The 16,941-nt window shown below is 54.0% G+C and overlaps 6 protein-coding genes across 6 annotated transcripts; 1 reads left to right on the top strand and 5 right to left on the bottom strand.

Annotated features, from left to right (window-relative positions):
• Positions 1–1,328: 1,328 nt before the first annotated feature.
• On the bottom strand, positions 1,329–1,770 carry BDZ83DRAFT_570553 (golgi apparatus membrane protein TVP18; the record flags this gene model as incomplete). Its single annotated transcript, XM_060504314.1, has 2 exons — positions 1,329–1,629; positions 1,691–1,770. 2 exons carry the CDS (start codon positions 1,768–1,770, stop codon positions 1,329–1,331), a joined length of 381 nt encoding a protein of 126 aa, XP_060368473.1.
• A 2,495-nt stretch (positions 1,771–4,265) lies between these two features.
• BDZ83DRAFT_648686 (uncharacterized protein) lies at positions 4,266–4,907 on the bottom strand (the record flags this gene model as incomplete). The annotated part of the gene is made up of 1 exon (XM_060510204.1): positions 4,266–4,907. The coding sequence occupies one exon, from the start codon at positions 4,905–4,907 to the stop codon at positions 4,266–4,268; it is 642 nt and encodes a 213-aa protein (XP_060368474.1).
• Positions 4,908–5,995: 1,088 nt separating this feature from the next.
• BDZ83DRAFT_570337 (UbiD family decarboxylase) lies at positions 5,996–7,593 on the top strand (the record flags this gene model as incomplete). The annotated part of the gene is made up of 3 exons (XM_060504292.1): positions 5,996–6,236; positions 6,326–7,064; positions 7,152–7,593. 3 exons carry the CDS (start codon positions 5,996–5,998, stop codon positions 7,591–7,593), a joined length of 1,422 nt encoding a protein of 473 aa, XP_060368475.1.
• A 1,902-nt stretch (positions 7,594–9,495) lies between these two features.
• BDZ83DRAFT_570512 (uncharacterized protein) lies at positions 9,496–11,410 on the bottom strand (the record flags this gene model as incomplete). Its single annotated transcript, XM_060504311.1, has 3 exons — positions 9,496–10,255; positions 10,313–10,785; positions 10,808–11,410. The coding sequence occupies 3 exons, from the start codon at positions 11,408–11,410 to the stop codon at positions 9,496–9,498; spliced, it is 1,836 nt and encodes a 611-aa protein (XP_060368476.1).
• A 1,915-nt stretch (positions 11,411–13,325) lies between these two features.
• Positions 13,326–13,732, bottom strand: BDZ83DRAFT_609141 (uncharacterized protein). The gene has a single exon (XM_060507516.1). The coding sequence runs from the start codon at positions 13,544–13,546 to the stop codon at positions 13,373–13,375; it is 174 nt and encodes a 57-aa protein (XP_060368477.1). The 5' UTR covers positions 13,547–13,732; the 3' UTR covers positions 13,326–13,372.
• A 691-nt stretch (positions 13,733–14,423) lies between these two features.
• Positions 14,424–16,661, bottom strand: BDZ83DRAFT_570488 (universal stress protein family; the record flags this gene model as incomplete). The annotated part of the gene is made up of 4 exons (XM_060504308.1): positions 14,424–14,595; positions 14,653–15,517; positions 15,566–15,610; positions 15,701–16,661. The coding sequence occupies 4 exons, from the start codon at positions 16,659–16,661 to the stop codon at positions 14,424–14,426; spliced, it is 2,043 nt and encodes a 680-aa protein (XP_060368478.1).
• Positions 16,662–16,941: the final 280 nt, after the last annotated feature.

The following is a 16,941-nucleotide window of genomic DNA, read 5'->3' on the forward strand; positions in this document are numbered from 1 at the left end:
TGACGCCATGGAGTGCGTTGCTGTCCTCAACGTCTTGGTCTTTACCCATTGAACCTGTTCGCAAGTTCATTGCTGTTAATACGCTGGGGAATGATATAAGGGACCTCGACTTTTGGTAAACACCCTTTGCCATAACCCAATTGCCAATTACGCCAGCTTTTTCATCTTTCGGCGTCGTACGGATGGATGCTGGTATCTCCAACAAAACGCCCTCTTCTCCAAAAAATGAAGAGTCAGAGAGTCTATACTCGATAGCACGGCGGGTATCCACAAAGCTAACCGTTCGCCATGTTAGACTCCCCGTGCAGAAAAAGATGACGAGGCATACGTCAATATCCGGGGTTTCACAGGATTCAGAAGCAGAGCAAGAAAAAAAAACCTTGAGCGTTCAACTCACTTTAGGTAGTTCGCGACTAGAACATGAGGGGCAGATTATTCCGGCCATGCCCCCCCCCCCCTCCCGCTTCATCATGAACTATCTAGCTCGTCCAATTGGGTAAACCCCCCAAACGGCGGTCATGGTTCATGGTCACGCTTCACGATGTGCGTGATGTCCCTCTGCATGAGAGGTAGCTCTTTGCCGCTTACCTTAGTTTCGAGGCCTGCGCACTATTACCCGGCTGGCTCCCCTACCCCCGCCACCGGCACCACTAGTGCCCTTTTTTTCCGATCGTCACCGTTGACTTGCTTCGCAAGCTAGCTGTGGTTCGAGCTATGGCGACTGAACAAGAACAATGCTTGGAAGCTTGCGCAACATCACTTGTCAAGCGTGAGCTGGCAAGCTTGATGCCGATCCTCTTCTGCCGTACTCCGGTCTGAAGCGGTACATGTGCATGGAGGCAGTCGGACGACTCGATTCTATTCAATGCGCACAAGAATGAACCATCAAAAGTTTTAAAAAAGGTCCGAAACAGAAAATCCAGTGCAATGAAGAAAGCTATCATAACCTCCGGAGCTTCTAAGAACCAAAAGCGCAATCCGAAGTCGTACACGCAAAGCCTGAGCTTGTCCCGGGACGCCGAGTTTCCTTTCCGAATATGCCGGTCGTTGCATATCAAAACACACCAGTCTCTGCGTTGCCCTCTGCAACCTCTCATGACACATTGCGCTTCATGCGCCAATTGGCTTATCACGGAGCCTCGATACTCGCAATTGTATACACTCCACAATCCTTTCGTCCCCCCATTTTGTTTGTGCTTCCAGGCACTGGATATCATTGATGTTGCCTATACTTGTTCAGCTGTCGTCACAGCCGCCGGCGCTCCTTCGGCCGGCGCTGCTGACTTGGGCGCCTCGTCGCCCCGACATTCTAATTGCTGATTCTTCTCCTAGACAATCATCTGGGCAACGCCCTGGCCACCAAGGGTCTTGCTGCCGACAAAGGCCTGGCCCTTGACGGCGGCGAGAAGGTAGCAGATGGCCGTCAGCGACAGGAACACACCAGCGGCGATCAGACTGCTGGTGACAATGATGGTGCTGAGGAACTGAATGACAGCCATGCCGGCGTAGGCTCCGGCGCGCATGTAGTTGGTCGAGATCTTGCGGATGAAGCCATCGAACGTGGCCGAGGTAGGGCAGATTCGGAGCAACAGAGGCACCTCAATGAAGAGGATCACCAGCGCAGAGGCCCTAAAGGTTTACGTTAGAACGGAGCTCCGGCAGCAAGCAGAGGGGGCGCAGGGAGTCTTACAAGGCGAGCGCGCAGAAGATGATGAGAAGGAGATGGATGGTGAAGATGTTGGCGATGCCCAGTGCTAAGCACAAAATCATCGACAAGACACCCAGCCTGCATTGATTCTCGAGTCAGCCATTATGCCTCCCAAAAGTGTATCGCGCCGAAACAAGCTCCCATGGAGACGATTTCCGCAATCGCAGTCTTTCATGGAAGGTATTCATCTCGGGTCGTGTCCCCGCGGACAGGCGATCGAAGGGTGATCATCGCGCGAGGGAGCGAGGGATGATGAGCTGAGCAGGGGAGCTCTTACCATTGGCCGTAAATGCCTGTGGTGACGGGTTAGCATCAAGTTCAAAGTGCGGAAGACAGCGGCTTGCGCGCAAGACCATTTCGAAAGTAAACATACTGAAGTTTCTGGTCGCGAACTCCTCCTTGAGCGTCATCTTGGCGGTATTGTGATGTGGTTTGCGGTGGTAACGTTTTTCTTTTTAGGTTGGCGTACGTGGACTTTCTGAGCTATTGTGGAGATGGTCCGAATTCCAGCTCACGGAGATGGGATCGACAGCACGGGAGCAAAGGGAGATCGGATTGTGGTAGGATCGGTGAATTGATTGTCTCTTTTGATGTGGATGTTGGCTCGTTGTCTGGTGAGGATCGAGCTTTCTGGATTGCTGTTTTGTTGGTTTTCAAGGGTTGAAGGTGGAGTGGTTGGGTGAGGTGAGGTTAAGTGAAGTGTTGTTGTCAGCTTTCCCCGGGGCGGCGCGGCCAAGAGAAGAGGAAGCGTCGTACGTAGCCTCTTTGCCGAATTTGAGGCTTGGACTTGGCCCAGCGGGCTGAGGGAGGTACGGAGTAGGTAGTTACCTACTGGTAGGTGGCAGGTCCCTGGGGGGCCCCCGTTTGGACCAGTCAGATTGGCTAACAGCTGCTGGTGTGTGGGTAGGTCCTGGCTGGGTGTGCCGGTGTGGTGCTGCAGCTTCCTTGGGACCTTGGGGCGTGAGATCTTTTGGCGCTGGGCTCGCTTTCTGGGAGGAACTTTCCAAGTTTCCAGGGGTCGCAGGCGCGCGGGCGAGCAGAGGGAGAAAACAGGGTTCTTTCTGTTTCTTGTCTGCGGGAAGGGGTCTTCTTTGGTACCTCTCTCTTTCAACAGGTGTTCAGGTTTTTCAATAGCTGGATTGAGACAAGAGAAGTATTCGACGGATTCGAATTTCCCAACGGTCAGAGACGAGACGGGGACAGGTATTGTGATTGGTTTCCCTTTCCCTATCTTGCTCTCCCTGTCTGCGAGGTGGTTGAAAGCGAGAGCAGGGGCCTTTTTGCGTAGGGATACTGTTCTCTTGCAGTTGAATGTACGGTAAGATGAGGTTGCCTGTTTTTGATCGTGCAGCCTGCCACTCTTGATAAGGTTCTCGTTTACAAGGCAACACGAGATGATCAGACTCGAGAGCCGTGTGTTTGGCTGCTGGCACTTTTTGTCCCTTTTCTCGTCTTGTTTCTTCAGCAAGTATCTGTCTTGTGCTCTCTGGTGTCCCGTGCCCGGTATCCTGTATCTGTGCTGCTGTGTTCCTGTTCAACTCTCAAAGAAGACCAGCAGAAACAGGCTAATAGCCTTGTTCCTCACTTTCTGATGCGCGCAAAGAGAAGGGCGCCCCTCGCCAGGCTATGACCCTGTGGTGGAACCAGTGAGGAAGAAATGTCACTGGTCGCTTCAGGAGAGAAGGGGGAGAGAGTGAAGAAAAAGATGGGATCGAGTGTAAGAGGTTTATGAAACAACGTCCTGACACTTTCCGGGCCCGGGGGGCACAGGAGGAGGGACCCGAAAATGCACGGCCGATCTACCGGGTGCCACTACTCCAAAGGGTTTGTCTGTGTGCTCATCCGACACCCGTACACTACTCCGTACTTGAGCAGCAACCCCGTTTTTGTTTCGTTCGGTTTTGGTCGGAGTGGTTATGTTTGGGAATGGCGCTTTGCTCAAGACGAGGTTGGTGGGTTGGATCGGATTCTTGTTTGAACTTATCGTGACGCTTTCTACTACCACCTAGACTTGGATTCTTGTGGTTGAGGTATTTTCTTTGTGATGGCTGATCGTAATTCGAGGAGAGTTTAATGATTTGGCAAACTGCAGGTTATGGTAATCAAAGTGTATTGAACAATGAGGAACTCAAACAATGGTTTTCCCCTGCGATATATCCGATGCCACCACCTACACTATCCCTTTGATGTGCTTTATACCACTTTAAGCTGTCCAGGCAGCCAAGATTTTCTCCTTAGTCGCAACGATATTTCTACGAATACGATGGACACCGTACACGCGTCGTGGAGTGGCAGAGAGAGAGATGGGGCGACATGAGCCTACGTGGATGCCGTCAAAGCCTCTCTCGGGCTCCGGCTGGGGCGGTTCACATCACCATTGCCGGTTTCTGATTCGTTCATTACTCAGGTGCCTGGAATGGTTTGATTTTGAACTCTCGATACAAATCAACTGCCTTCCGGAGCATTTGTATACTCCGGCGATACTGTAGGCTCACATAACTAGAAGCGAGAATAACACGATGGCGACTCATGATTCCCTAGTCCAGCTTTTCATCCATCACGCTTGCCCAAGCCCCTCCAATTCCTTAATCACGGCATCCCGCTTCTTCCTGTTCTCCTCGGAGGTAAGCTCCTCAACGTGATTCCCATACGTCCACCACACACCATCCCTCTCATTCTTGCCCTCGTCGGCGTCCTCCCAGTCACACATCTCGGACCACCCGATATTCGAGATGTCGAGGTTGCACCAATCCAGGTAAGCCGACGTCCACGGCGTCCGGAACTTGTTAAACCCTTCCGGGTACGTCAGCGGCTCCGCGTCCCAGTCAATGGCCCGCTGGCACAGGATCACGGTCCGGTCCTCGACGCTCTTGTCGTCGAGCACGAGGAATAGACTTAAGTTGTTGGGGCCCTGTTGCTTGCCGTACGCCGAGTCCTCTTCTTTACCCCGGGCGAGGACCGCGGCTTCAACTTCTTCGAGAGAACAGCCTTCCCATTCGTTTAGGGGCAACTCTTGCAGTGGCGGCTTTGTGGATTCTGCGTCTAGCGGGAGGGGTTCCGACTTTGATGTGACGAGGGAGAAGCAGTCCCAGGTGTCGTCTTCGCCGTACTCCCAGTCCCGGATGGTGAGGAGGAAGCGGTTGATGAGTTTGATGTCGGCGTTTTTGGCCGTGACGAAGACGAATGAGCACCGTGACATTTTGAATACGATCCTGTAGATGGTATCTTAGATGCAGTGTTACTCCTGCTAGGATGATTCTGCGCTCTTGGATGTGTCTTCTTATTTGCATCTAGGTGTCTGACATTCCTGCCCGCTTGGGTATAATCCTCTGACATCACATTTGAAGCTAAGCAGGCAGACATCAGGCAGCCAGTCAGCCCTTGGGACGAACTTGGGAGGGGAATTTGATTCTTTGCCGATCTTGTTCAGGCTGCCGGAGGGCCGTAGCCGCCACTGCCTCCCGTCAAAAACAATACCTCATGACATTGACACCTCCGGCTCACTTCATGCACATCCGGAGTCGACAGGGTCCCATCGGTCCCGGGGCCGGTGAAGCCTGACCCTCCATTCGAGGCCGAAAGCCCGGTGCACCGCAACCCTAGAACCCCGGAACGCCGGCCCAGCCAACCCGCTAAGTCCGCTTCGCTTTCGGGTGCCAAGCGCAGAATTGATGGCTCAATCCGCCCCAATTCCCTCGTATAATCTGCCGCCAAGCCTTTTACTTTTTCCATTCTTTTCACTCCAAGGATAGCTCTATTGGGAACATGATACATCAGAAAGTTACGAGAGCGAGCAGCACGGGGAAACGTGTGCCCACTGCCCACGGAGGCGCACATGTGGAGATGAACGGTTTGTGTCAGTCAGCACCACATGGACGAGCCTAGACCTAGTATCGACAATTACATCATACCGCAGAGTTCGCACATCGAAGGGTACGCCAACAGCGTGGTCTTGTTAGATTCTTGGCGCGGATGAGCCGGTGCAAAATGTAGATGAGAAATCGACAATCCTTCTGTTAATAGGCCCCTCCCCGGAGTTTTTGCCATACACTCCCAGATTCCGATATAAGCACGGCGTTAGCTCCCCGTAAGCCCGAGTCAGCCAAAAGTGTGTACGAAGTACACGAATAAAGAACCCCGCTTCGAACAAGTTCAAATTATCTCCCACAAGTGACATCTCATCTCATTGCGAGTCGACAAAGGGCCAGCTTAGAAATCTCACGACAGATACCCTACAATAAGCCCAAGGAACAAGACCACTTCTCACACACACCTTACAGCATCGCCATGGTCTTGACGGTTCTCACAGACGACCAGATCAAAACGATCCTGGCCGATCTGACGGCCGACGAGTTTGACGGGTTCAGAAAGGTCATCTCAACCGCCCTCCACGAGTACTCGACCAACACGCACAACATTGAGGATGGCACATATCACCAACCAGAGCGCGTCTCAACAGAGAATCTCAAGACGGGCGCGACAACACTGTACATGCCCTCCGTCGGTCCCCAAGGCATGGGTTGCAAAGGTATACCTCTCACATCCTTCTCAACATTCCCACCTACTCCCTTTAATTATCTGCGCAAAACTCTCAAATCACTAATAAACTCCCTATAGTCGTGACCCTCAGCTCCAGCAAAGCATCCCAAGACCCCTCAAAACCGTCCATCCAACCTACAGGCGCCGTAACCCTCCTCTCCCCAACCGGCGAACCCGTCGGCTTCCTCCACGCAAAGACCTTGACAGCCTTCCGCACCGCCCTCTCCTCAACCTGCCTCCTCGCCCGGCGCACCGCCGTAAAGACAATCACAGTCTTTGGCACAGGCCTTCAAGCCTACTGGCACGTCCGCCTCGCCCTCTTGATCCGCGGCACAACTATCAAACACGTCAACGTCATCAACCGCCGCTTCTCCGACGACGCCCGCGACTTCATGAAGCAATTCTACCGCGTGCCACCGCACATTAAAGAGCGGGAAGGCTGGTCCGAGACGACTTTTGGGATTCTGACGCCCGGGTATGGCGAGTTCAGGAGGTTGTTGAGGGAGCAGATTCGCGATGCGGACGTGGTGTACTGCTGTACGCCGTCGACGGAGGAGCTATTCGAGGCCGAGGTGCTGACGAGCCACGAGGGAAGGAGGAAGGGAAGGTTGATTGCGGCGATTGGAAGTTATACGCCGCAGATGCGGGAGCTGCCTGAGGGGTTGCTGTTGCAGGCTACCAAGCACGAGAAGCCGCATTGGCATTTTCACAAGCATGCGCCTGAAGGCGGGGTGATTGTCGTGGACACGCTGGACGGGGTGTTGAAGGAGGCGGGAGAGATTATCTCGGCTGGGTTGCAGCCTACGCAGCTTGTTGAGTAAGTTTCCTGTTCTTTTTGCTCCTGATCAAGGCCGGGGAGAACCGGTAAGAGTCATGTACGACAAGCTAATCATGTGTACAACAGGCTCGGAGAGCTGATTATGCTCCGCCGGATGCAAGACGAAGAAGACGCGGCCTCAGCCTCAGCCGACAGCGACGCGGCGAGCATCGCGGCCTCGGAGCTCGAAAAGCTCGACTTCTCGGGCACGCCGTCCATCAAGTCCGCCTTCTCAGGGTCCGACGGCGCGTCCGTATCGGAGCCGCGGTCGTCCATCAGCAAAGATTCGACAGAGACGTCTGGCAGCAGTGGTGGTAGTAGCAGCAAAGGGCCGAGCATGCTCCGACGCAGCTCGAGCCAGAGGTCGGCCGACAAGCGCAAGAAGGAGGACGCGCTGGTGAGGTGGCTCAAGGACGGGACGGTGATCTACAAGAGTGTCGGGCTGGGGCTTATGGATTTGTCGGTTGGGATGCACATGATTCAGCTTGCCAAGGAGAAGGGGATCGGGACGCAGATTGAAGGTTTTTGAGAGGACCTGGATTAGGGGGAGTTGGGTTATAGATGGTGGGAAAAGCTAGGCTTACATGATAAAAGGGGGGCCTCCTTACTGTGGTTTCATGATATCCTTTAGAATAGGTACGAAGAAATGTTTCGAACGATTTCCTTCACGATCTCCTGATGCGGACTGCTTATACATGATCAGACAATCGGCGAAGAAATATAATTTCTCATGACGTACTACCGGGAGTAAGGAGAGACAAGGACTTGGGGGTCATTCGCAGTCCAAGTACTTAGAAGGGAGCGAACAGACGAAGGTGGCACCTAAATTGATGCTTCAAAAAGGCGCCTGGTGATAAATTGGTCTTTCTGTCGAGCAGCTTGGTGGATGGGCTGCCACATCGCAACATGATGTCTCTGCGACATATCACGTATACTCGGCAGACACGCATTGCACGTAGCTCTCCAATCTCAGCATCTCCCAGAGCCCTCAAGGACGGCAATCTATGTTTCAAGTCCCCTTCCTTCTCCCTCGCCGTATTCAACCCGCAATACGAGAATAATGCAGCAGACACATGGTCAGAGTTGAGTTCATGAGTAATCTGATACTAGTCAGCGACAGCATTATCGATGAAGGAGCGTCCCGTTTCCCTACAACGAAGCTGATTCGGGCCCTGAGATGATGTTCATCAACGAAGGACGTGAACAGGCTACGCGTCTGGTCGTTGACCTTAGTAAGAGAGGCGAAGCCAGGAAATATATACTCTACGGGTCATCGTCATCTACAGATCCCCTGGCTCAAGCACACGACTTGCATACGCCTAGCCAGCCGGCTACTCTGTATAAAGAACACCTAAGCACAACAAATAATCCCTTCGCCAACCTGGACGCCTTGGACACGAAGGTCATACAAGACTGGGCCATGCGATTCCTCGCGACTATTGCGGCAAGCGGGAGCTGGCAGCGGCAGCGAGGATCTTGACCTCCTACCTAGTAAGGTAAATCTCGCTCATAAAAAGGCATAAAATAAACAACAGCAAGCTCGCCGCTAACACCCATCGACACCTTCTTCTATACTATTCAATATACAATAAGCAACCACCAAAGCCGACCCGAGATGGCTGCTGGACAACTAGGACTTTAGGAGGCTCGACATGTACAAGCAAATTCAAGATCGATGGAGCAAACATAGTCGTCACCCCTGATACCAGACCTCCGACCAGAAAGTCTTGGGAGTGTGCGTACATTACCTTCCAAGAATGCCAAAGGCATTTGGGATACGCCGAATAGGCCTAAATAAAATACGGCTGCGCCTTTTATATCGCTCTTACACAAATCACACGACACGTGGTCTACGCACGAAGGTCTAGATGAAATATTTGCATTGATTCGCATTTCCGCTACCTACACCTCCTCAATGAAACCTTCAAATCCCAAGATACGCCCTTTCCTTTGCAAAGCCTTTACATGCGGTTGGTCCTACAGGTTACTAATTCCCGAAAACGCCCTTTCCCATAGCCCATGTCCATCACTGAAAATAATCCCTCCCTCCGTCTTCCATGCAAGGCGACTGTAAAGCACATGCTGCTTCCATACTCAGAGAGGGCATGTCGCCACTGTACGCCAACTGACAACTGTCAGCTTATGAACACCAGATCATGCTGCGGGGATAAGTACCCATGCAGGAGACGATTCCCCATATTCCTTCATCCTCAACTCCAGTGTGAAAATGCGTGAGGGACATCGCTTGTCTCCTCCACTCGTCTCGACGACGAAAGTCTATCCCCAGTTTCAGCAAGAAACGCCGTCGGGTGAGATTTCCTCTAAGTGTCCGAATACGCCATGATGCAGTATACAAGGGCAAACAACCAACGAGCAGACGATGAATCTAGGACCCAAATAATTCCTTCTCTAAATCCCGGAATTCGTCAATTCATGCTGTGCGGCCATATGTCCGCTCCTCAATGAGCCGCCGACTATTGCCGACGCTCCCGTACAGCATCTCCATCAGCTTGCCCTTCTGCCGCGTCCGCACACCCTCGAGGTAGCCACCGACATCCTCGAGCCCGCGGATCTGGTCCTCGAGCGTCAGGGTGCTCGAGTTGACAGACCTAACGAGCGGGCTGACTAGCTTGCGTCGTAGGTTTTCGAGATTGGCCTTGAGGGCCATGAGCTTGCCGTTGTGCTCGACCAGGATGCTCTTGTTCCGCACTGTCTTCTCCCTCACGTTCTGCAGCAGAAGACGGTTGCGCTCGTATTTGGCCACCTCGGCGGCATTGGCGCCAAGGATACGCGTCCAGAGGGACGACAAGGAGTCGGCGTGCAGGTCGTCCTGCGCGGATGCCTCACGGACGACTGTACGCGCTAGATTGAGGAATTGGTGGTCGATAGCCTCGAAGAGAGCAAACAAGGCAAGAGAATGCTGGAGCTCCGAGTTGATAGCATCCTCGAGCACGGTGAGGAACTCGTTGAATGTGCGCTGAAGGGTGAGGCGCGTGCGCTGAGGGTTGGACATGCCAAAGATGTACCTCGACAAAGATCCAAGGCGAGTCGGGCTACCGAAGCCGTCTTCGAGAACGCCAGCTTCAGAGAGAAGGTTGTGGATGTTGTCAAAAGCAGCAGTGAAGGGCGATGACGGGAGGTGTTGGACTTGAGAGAGTTCTCTGCGCGCCCAATCCATGACTATGAGAATGCTATAACCCATGTAAGAACGAGGCGCTTCACGAGTGAGAACACATAGTGAGACTTACCCATCAATGTCGCCATCAACGTTTGCGAAGAACTTTGTCAGCTCAACAGCCAGAGTCTTCAAACTCTCACTGAGGTCATCCAGCTCCTTGACAATGATTGGCGCAGAAGTCATGTTGCTAGAGCGCACGCTCTCGCCGAGGTCCCAGACAGCGACGCCGGTTGCTTGCAGATCGCCAACCTGGGATGCGCCATTCTCAGAAAAGTAAATCAGCGGTTCGAAAGACCGCGCAATGCCCGCGACCTTGACGAGGTCGGGTACCGGCTGCTGCGTAGCGGGCTGGAAAAGGTTGCGCGTCGCAGTTATGGCAAGCACGGCGACGAGGATGGATAGGATAGTGGAAGACCACGAGTGAGTCAAGAATCGCCATTTTGAGCGGAAGAACTGAACAAGGGCCTCGATTGGTTCCGTACGCTGCTGCACTTCTGCGCGCAATGCGAATCTGATATCTATCGGCGAGGTCAGCCTGATACCCTCCCAAAGCAGTCGTGCACACATGATGAATAGGAATGGGCTTCAGGTACGGGGCCATACAATTGTCTTGATTCAATGTTCCCTCTGAAGGACTCGTTTCTTTCCACGGAATATCCTCCAACTTGATCGTCCTATCCTCCATCTTGGGCTCAGGGCTGGGCGACCGGGCCTTATCGGGACTCATGCTCCCCGTCGGCAACCTCGTGCGCATAGCTCTGCGCAGCACCGACTCGCCCTCGTCGCCATCACTATCGTACTCGGGGCTTGACTCTCTCGACTTGAAGCCGCCAAAGCCTTGGTGGTGTGCATGTCCGTGGAGCTGGGGGGAGAATGCGCCTAGCAGGTCATCACTCCGCCGCCAGAAGCCGCTGTCGCGACTCCCGTTTCCGAGGCGGCGCCAGGCCGGAGGACTGTAGCCACCGACGGAGACTGAGTTTTCGGGGTCCGGGCCCAGGTCGCTCTCCGCGTCGTCTGACCGGAAGCTCGAGTGATGCGACGGGTGCCCGAACAAGTTCACGCCCTGGGGACCCCTCCTGCCCGGTGGCGGGGTCGTCGGCTCGAAGTCGCCCAAGGAGGCGTCTAAATGATCGAGAGGATCGAACGTCGTCGAATGTTTCGTAGCCATCATCATATTCGTGCTGGTAATGTTGGGAAGAGTGGCGGTTGCTGCGACGGACGAGTGCGCCGCTGGCCTCGGGGGCGGGTGGTGCGGGTAAGGCCTTGTAAGTGGGTGGTGGTGGGAGAGGAGGCGGCTCGACTGCGGCCTCTGCGGTTTTGGTGGTTCGACTTGTGCGCTTAAAGTAGCTGACGTTGGGTAGCAGTGTCGGCTTCCACGAGATCTGAACGATGTACAGATAGACGAAGACGAAGGACAAGGTCAGTGTTGCGACGTATGTGCTTGGAGCGATGGTGATGCTCAGCAGGGAAACGTTGTTGTTGACGGTGACCAGCGACGGCATGGAAAGCATGAGGGTCAGAATAGGTTGGGCGCACACCCTTCACCGCGGTCGCCTCGGTGTTGCGACAGAGATGAACTTCTTCTGCAGGTCGACGGCTAGTACGGCGCAGAGAAGTACCTTGTTGGCTCACTTGACGTATGGCGGGAGCGCAATGCAGGAGGGGACAGTGGGATGTATAAGGCAAAGAGTTGAGAGCAAGGGAAGGAGAAGTGCCTCGGATTGATGTAACCGATCAGGGCGAGTAAGTAGTGTATAATGTAGACCAGCCCAATGTGAAACTGAACTCGATTGGGAATGATATGCGCGGGTGCGATAAGAGTAGAGGTAAGAGTATGGATGAAGAAAGGTTGAATTTGAGTATGGATCTAAGGTAAGGTAGGTAAGGTAACGGTGACAGGCCAAGTGCCTCGCAGGATCGCCTGTCTCTACCGGTATCTCTCTCTCTCCTCTCTCAGACAGGAGACAAGAGACGGGACAAGACGGGATAGGACAGATTTGGGCGGAAAGTGGGTAGAAAGAAGTAGCAGGTGACCTGATTGAGAGTGGCCGCAGTGGAGGTTTGTAAAAAGGTAAGAAGAAGCGGGAAAGATGCAGCAAGCAGATGGAGAACCTCAAGCAGCAACAGCAGCAGCATCCAATTCCTCGAGACGGAAGGGGAATGGGAGAGGAGGGGAGGGGGGTTACGCTGCCTTCCCGTTCCTCTCTTCATCTTTTCTAATGCAGCAGCGGCAACCTTCCTCCCCAGCACCTGGATCCCCAATGCCCACCCCGAACCACCTTGCGTCGTCTTTTGAACGAGTCGAAATCGAGAGGTTGGGGAGCTCAGGTACCCACTTGCCAGGTTCGAGGCCGCTGTCCAATCATTGCTTGCGTCCTGTCAAGGGAGCGGCCGGATTTCAGGCCCTGGATTGGGTGGGAGGGGCTGGAGAGGGGCCCCTACACCGAACATTGACCTGCGTGAGTACGTATCCTTCTGCTCTGTTCGCTCTGCGTTCTCCCGTGCACTCGCAGTTTGCCCTGTCTCTTGCACAAGAGCCATACCTAGATCAATAAGGTACAGTTAATGAGAAGCCGGAAACACAACTCGACGCCATACTTCCTCTCTTCCTTCGCCCTACGGATACCCGTATCTCCCTTTCTTTCCAGATACACTTCCTCCCCCTGGTCCCAAACACCCATGCGCCCCCCAGCTCAACCCGCGTCGTTCGTGTTTTAGGAAACAAGCGTGTCTGCCCCTCGGACGTTTAAGTGGTTGCATCCCTAGTCACGGGACCCCATCACCCAATGTCAAGCACGAGAATGGGAAGGCGGGGTCCTGCTTTTCCCACTGGCTTTCAGGCTATCTTGCCACTTTTGAACGTAAACAAACAAAGCCTCTCTCTTGACGTTCCCAAAAGAGTTGCGCGATCCAATCAAAGTGACTCACCGACAAGGCCTCGGGAGCATCCGATTCGACGACGACGCCAACGAGACGCGGGCAGTGTGGGCAAGGGAACCCAAGACTCGCGTACCCAGGGGAGGGGCCAACCAAAGAACTAGGTCCTCCGTGTTGTATGAAGCCGTGAAGTTGAGAAGTACCAATCACCGCATGTCCACACACAAGATATACATAGCCATATCATGATGGATCAAGGCACGAAAACCCCTACCCGGAGCGAAGCTACGCAGTACACCACACAGCACACTAGGCTTCTCGCATTATTAGACCACGCTTTATCAGAACGAACCTCAAACAAAAACCCACACTCAACCTCACCCCCCCGGTTTCCCAGGGCACAATTGCACAATTGCGTACGTACCATCGAGACCGGGCAGGCATTCTCAGGTTTACACGGGACTGGCCAGTTGGAACAAGAGGACCCAGAAAAAACGCAACTGAGCTGGCCCCAATCAGCCACTTTCACTATCTTATCACCCCGCACCAATGCCCCACTCCCACAGTCCCGTCACCGAATCAACCGTCGCCAGGCGGAACCCCCCCCCCCCCCTTCCCTGTACAGACTACAACGACGACTCCATTCCCTCGATGAGTGACTCCTTCATAGCCATGACGAACATTTGTTCGCTCCATGTCGTACTTAGTATGTTGGACTGGCATAATTCATAGAGGTACTTGCTTTCTTGCGTTTATCCACTGTCGTTCATACACAATCGCGTCGGACCGGATATCACCGGGGTCCTCATTGCTGAGCACCACCGAGTTGTTCACGTTCTTAAGCAATGTTTTTTGATAGGACTCAGATGCAGGCACCTTGATCGGACTTAAAGTTGTGGAATGGAGTATGGATTCAACCCAGTTGGTTACTGTGTCTTCTGCTAGACCGCTTTTTATGACATGATTCATCGTCAAATCCCCTAGGGAAATAAGAAACAAGTGAGACGCCTTGCGTGGTTCGTATCTAACCTGAACCGCGTTTGCTCTCTTCGTCCCATCCCCAGTTGGCAAGCTTCCTCCCACAAAGTGCCCAGGATACGTGTCTCAGGCCTGTCCAAAATGGAAGGCTTGTACGAACATGGTGAAAAGGAAAATTGTGTTGCTCATCAAGCGCTCTTGCGCCGATCCGCCTGCTCCACCTGCTCCGTCGGCTCTACCTCCTCCCTCTCATCAGCCCACGACGCTCGTCTCGCACTGAAGCGATTCCACAGCCCTGACAGCCTACGCCTTGGCGCGGGGTCCTTCTAGTCGACCTTGGCGTTGGCGAGGCTCTTGGTTCCCGGGTTGTTCAGGTCATTGACCTGCTTGAGAGGCCCTCTCTTGTACTTGCTCTTATTGCGAAGGCGCTTTCGCGCCACCATGACAGGCACCGAGCTCTTAGTGACAAGATAGTTGGAGAACGAGCCAAGAATCACACTAGTCAATGGTCAGCAGGCATTCAAACAGTGGAGTTGAATGGGGTGGATAACTAACCCCTTGAGAGCGCTACGGCCTCGGCTGCCCAGGATTACCAACGTAGGGCTGACAATATCAATCACTTCGGTAATGAGATGCTTTGGATTCTTGCAGTGAATGACCTCGACAATCACTCGCACTTGAAGTCGAGTCCTTCGCAACAGCCGCTCGACTCTTTCCTGGATATCGTTAACCGCACGACGACGTTCCTCCTCAGCGCGGCCGCGCTCCCTACTGGACGGTGCCGGCGAAGAGGAGTCGCTATTGTTCAAGGCCGAGGCTCGCGGAAGGTGAGGGAAAGGCGGGGCGCTGGTCATGTTTGGCGGCGGTGATTTGGCGCTGGACATGGCGTTAATAGCAGCTGCTTGTTCCTGATGCGCGGCACGCTCGTCGGGGACCATTATTCCCTCGGTCGAGTAAATACCAGTCTCTTCATCGACGCAGTAGATACAGATGAGAGTATCGCCGTCTCGCAGAACGGTGCCGATAGTCCATTCCAGGGCGTGTGTCGACTCCTCGCTGAGATCGGTGGCCACCAGGTATTTTCTCAACCTATGATGTTCCTCTTCGGCCGACTTCTGGATTTGATCAAACTCGCCGCGCATGATGATGCGTAGAGTTCGTGAAAACTCGGGGTTGTTGAGGGTTTCTGTCCGTGAGAAGGCAAGTCTCTGTGCGCGCTTGATGTCGTTGAGCTCCTCCTCATCGTCCGAGTTCACAGCAGACGCCATTCCCGAGCCTGGCTCGTTGTCGAACGCCGTGGTCGGGCGAATGCCTGCTTTGGATTTTGACTTCTCGCCGCCTGGCTTGGTGAGTGTGATGGAAGGTTCGTCTAACAATGACTTGTATTTGTATTGAGGTTGCTTAGAGCTGACTGCCAGGCCTGCAAATTTGTTAGCATGTTAACCTACCATTAGTACGAGTTACTTACGCTCTTCCTCGGCCGCGGCAAGTAGACTGAGCGTCTTGCGGTCACCTTTGTCGGCTGAGTTGCCGGACTTGGCCCTGCTCTCCTCATCTCGAGGTGACATCTTGCGTCCTCTCTCGTTCTCTTCATCAGAAGAACTGTGCGCGTCATCGTCGCTGCTGTCTTCAAGCTCCTCTCCATCAGGGCTGAGATAGTCCTTGGTAAGACGTCCAAGTCCGGCATCATCCGCGCTCGACTTCTTGCGTCCGGCCAGTCCGGAGAGGCCTCCGCCTGAGAATGCCAAATTCGCGTCCGATAGCTTGCGGTAGGCGGTTGAAATGTCCACCACCCGACCGTCATCAAGAATGGCAGTTCCAGGGATCTGCTGGAGCCGGCCACTGACATTGGGCGAGCGGGAGCGCATGCTCAGTCTGCCATGAGGAGACTTGGATTTGCTGGCTTGACCTCTGCTAGAGCTTCTCGCACCCATGACGGGATTGCTAGCAATAGAGCCGTGGCGGGCTCTGTCGCCGGGAAGAATGATGCCGGGGATCTCGTTGCCGCGCATGACATCGACCATGGCGCCGCCGCCCGGCTTCTTCACACCCAGCGCCTTTCCCTGTGTGTTGCGCTTCGGCATAGCAGTTCCGATATTGTTAGTAGAGATATCAGAGAATTGGTAGTCCAGTGTCGGATCCATTCGATTGATTGGGGCGCGCGGGCCAAAGCTGGGCTTTTGGGAGTGTGAATCGGAAAAGGTTCTCGGGTGAGGCGCGCGAGATTCGACTGGAGAACTGGGGCCGGCACTGGCAGCTTGCTTTGGAGCCGAGGTGTTGATATCGAGCATACTCCGAACGGGAGCCGGAGGACCGCTGATATCCAACATGCTGCGCACCGGTACGGCGTTTCCGAGGCGCGGGCTCTTTGAACCTCCATCGGCGCCGATATCCAACATACTTCGTACGGGCGAGCGAGGCGTTGTGTAGGGCGATGGCGAGCGTGCAGAGACGGGCGAGCCAGTGTTCCAGTTGGATCTGGCAGCGGTACCCTCGAGCAAGGCCAGAACATCTCTTCTCTCCTCGTCGAGCATGGCCTCCATGCTCATGGGTTGGTGCGACATCTTGAATGGGGTCGAAAGTCGGATTGCGCTCTTGGCGGGGAAGGAGCCTCGTTCAGGACTTTGCGAGCGTCGCTTTTATGGTAGAAGAGCGATGATGACTCGTTCACTTGAGGTTAATGATGATTTCGTTGATGCAAAATCGAATACGGGAGATTGGTTTGCGTCGGATATACGTGGTTGTGGTAAATCTAACGGGGGATGATCTTGCGATGTTGACGTTGGCGGTGCAAGTTGGACGGCAGAAACAGCATTGTGTAGGGGCAGTAGGGATATGGAGGTC

This window comes from Colletotrichum acutatum (genome assembly GCF_030867785.1).
Source record: "Colletotrichum acutatum strain CBS 112980 chromosome Unknown BDZ83scaffold_17, whole genome shotgun sequence".
Lineage (NCBI taxonomy): Eukaryota > Fungi > Ascomycota > Sordariomycetes > Glomerellales > Glomerellaceae > Colletotrichum > Colletotrichum acutatum.

Bases quoted from the DNA above. Each gene is read 5' to 3' on its own strand.
- BDZ83DRAFT_609141 (XM_060507516.1), bottom strand. From the start codon at position 13,546: ATGGTACGTACGCAATTGTGCAATTGTGCCCTGGGAAACCGGGGGGGT.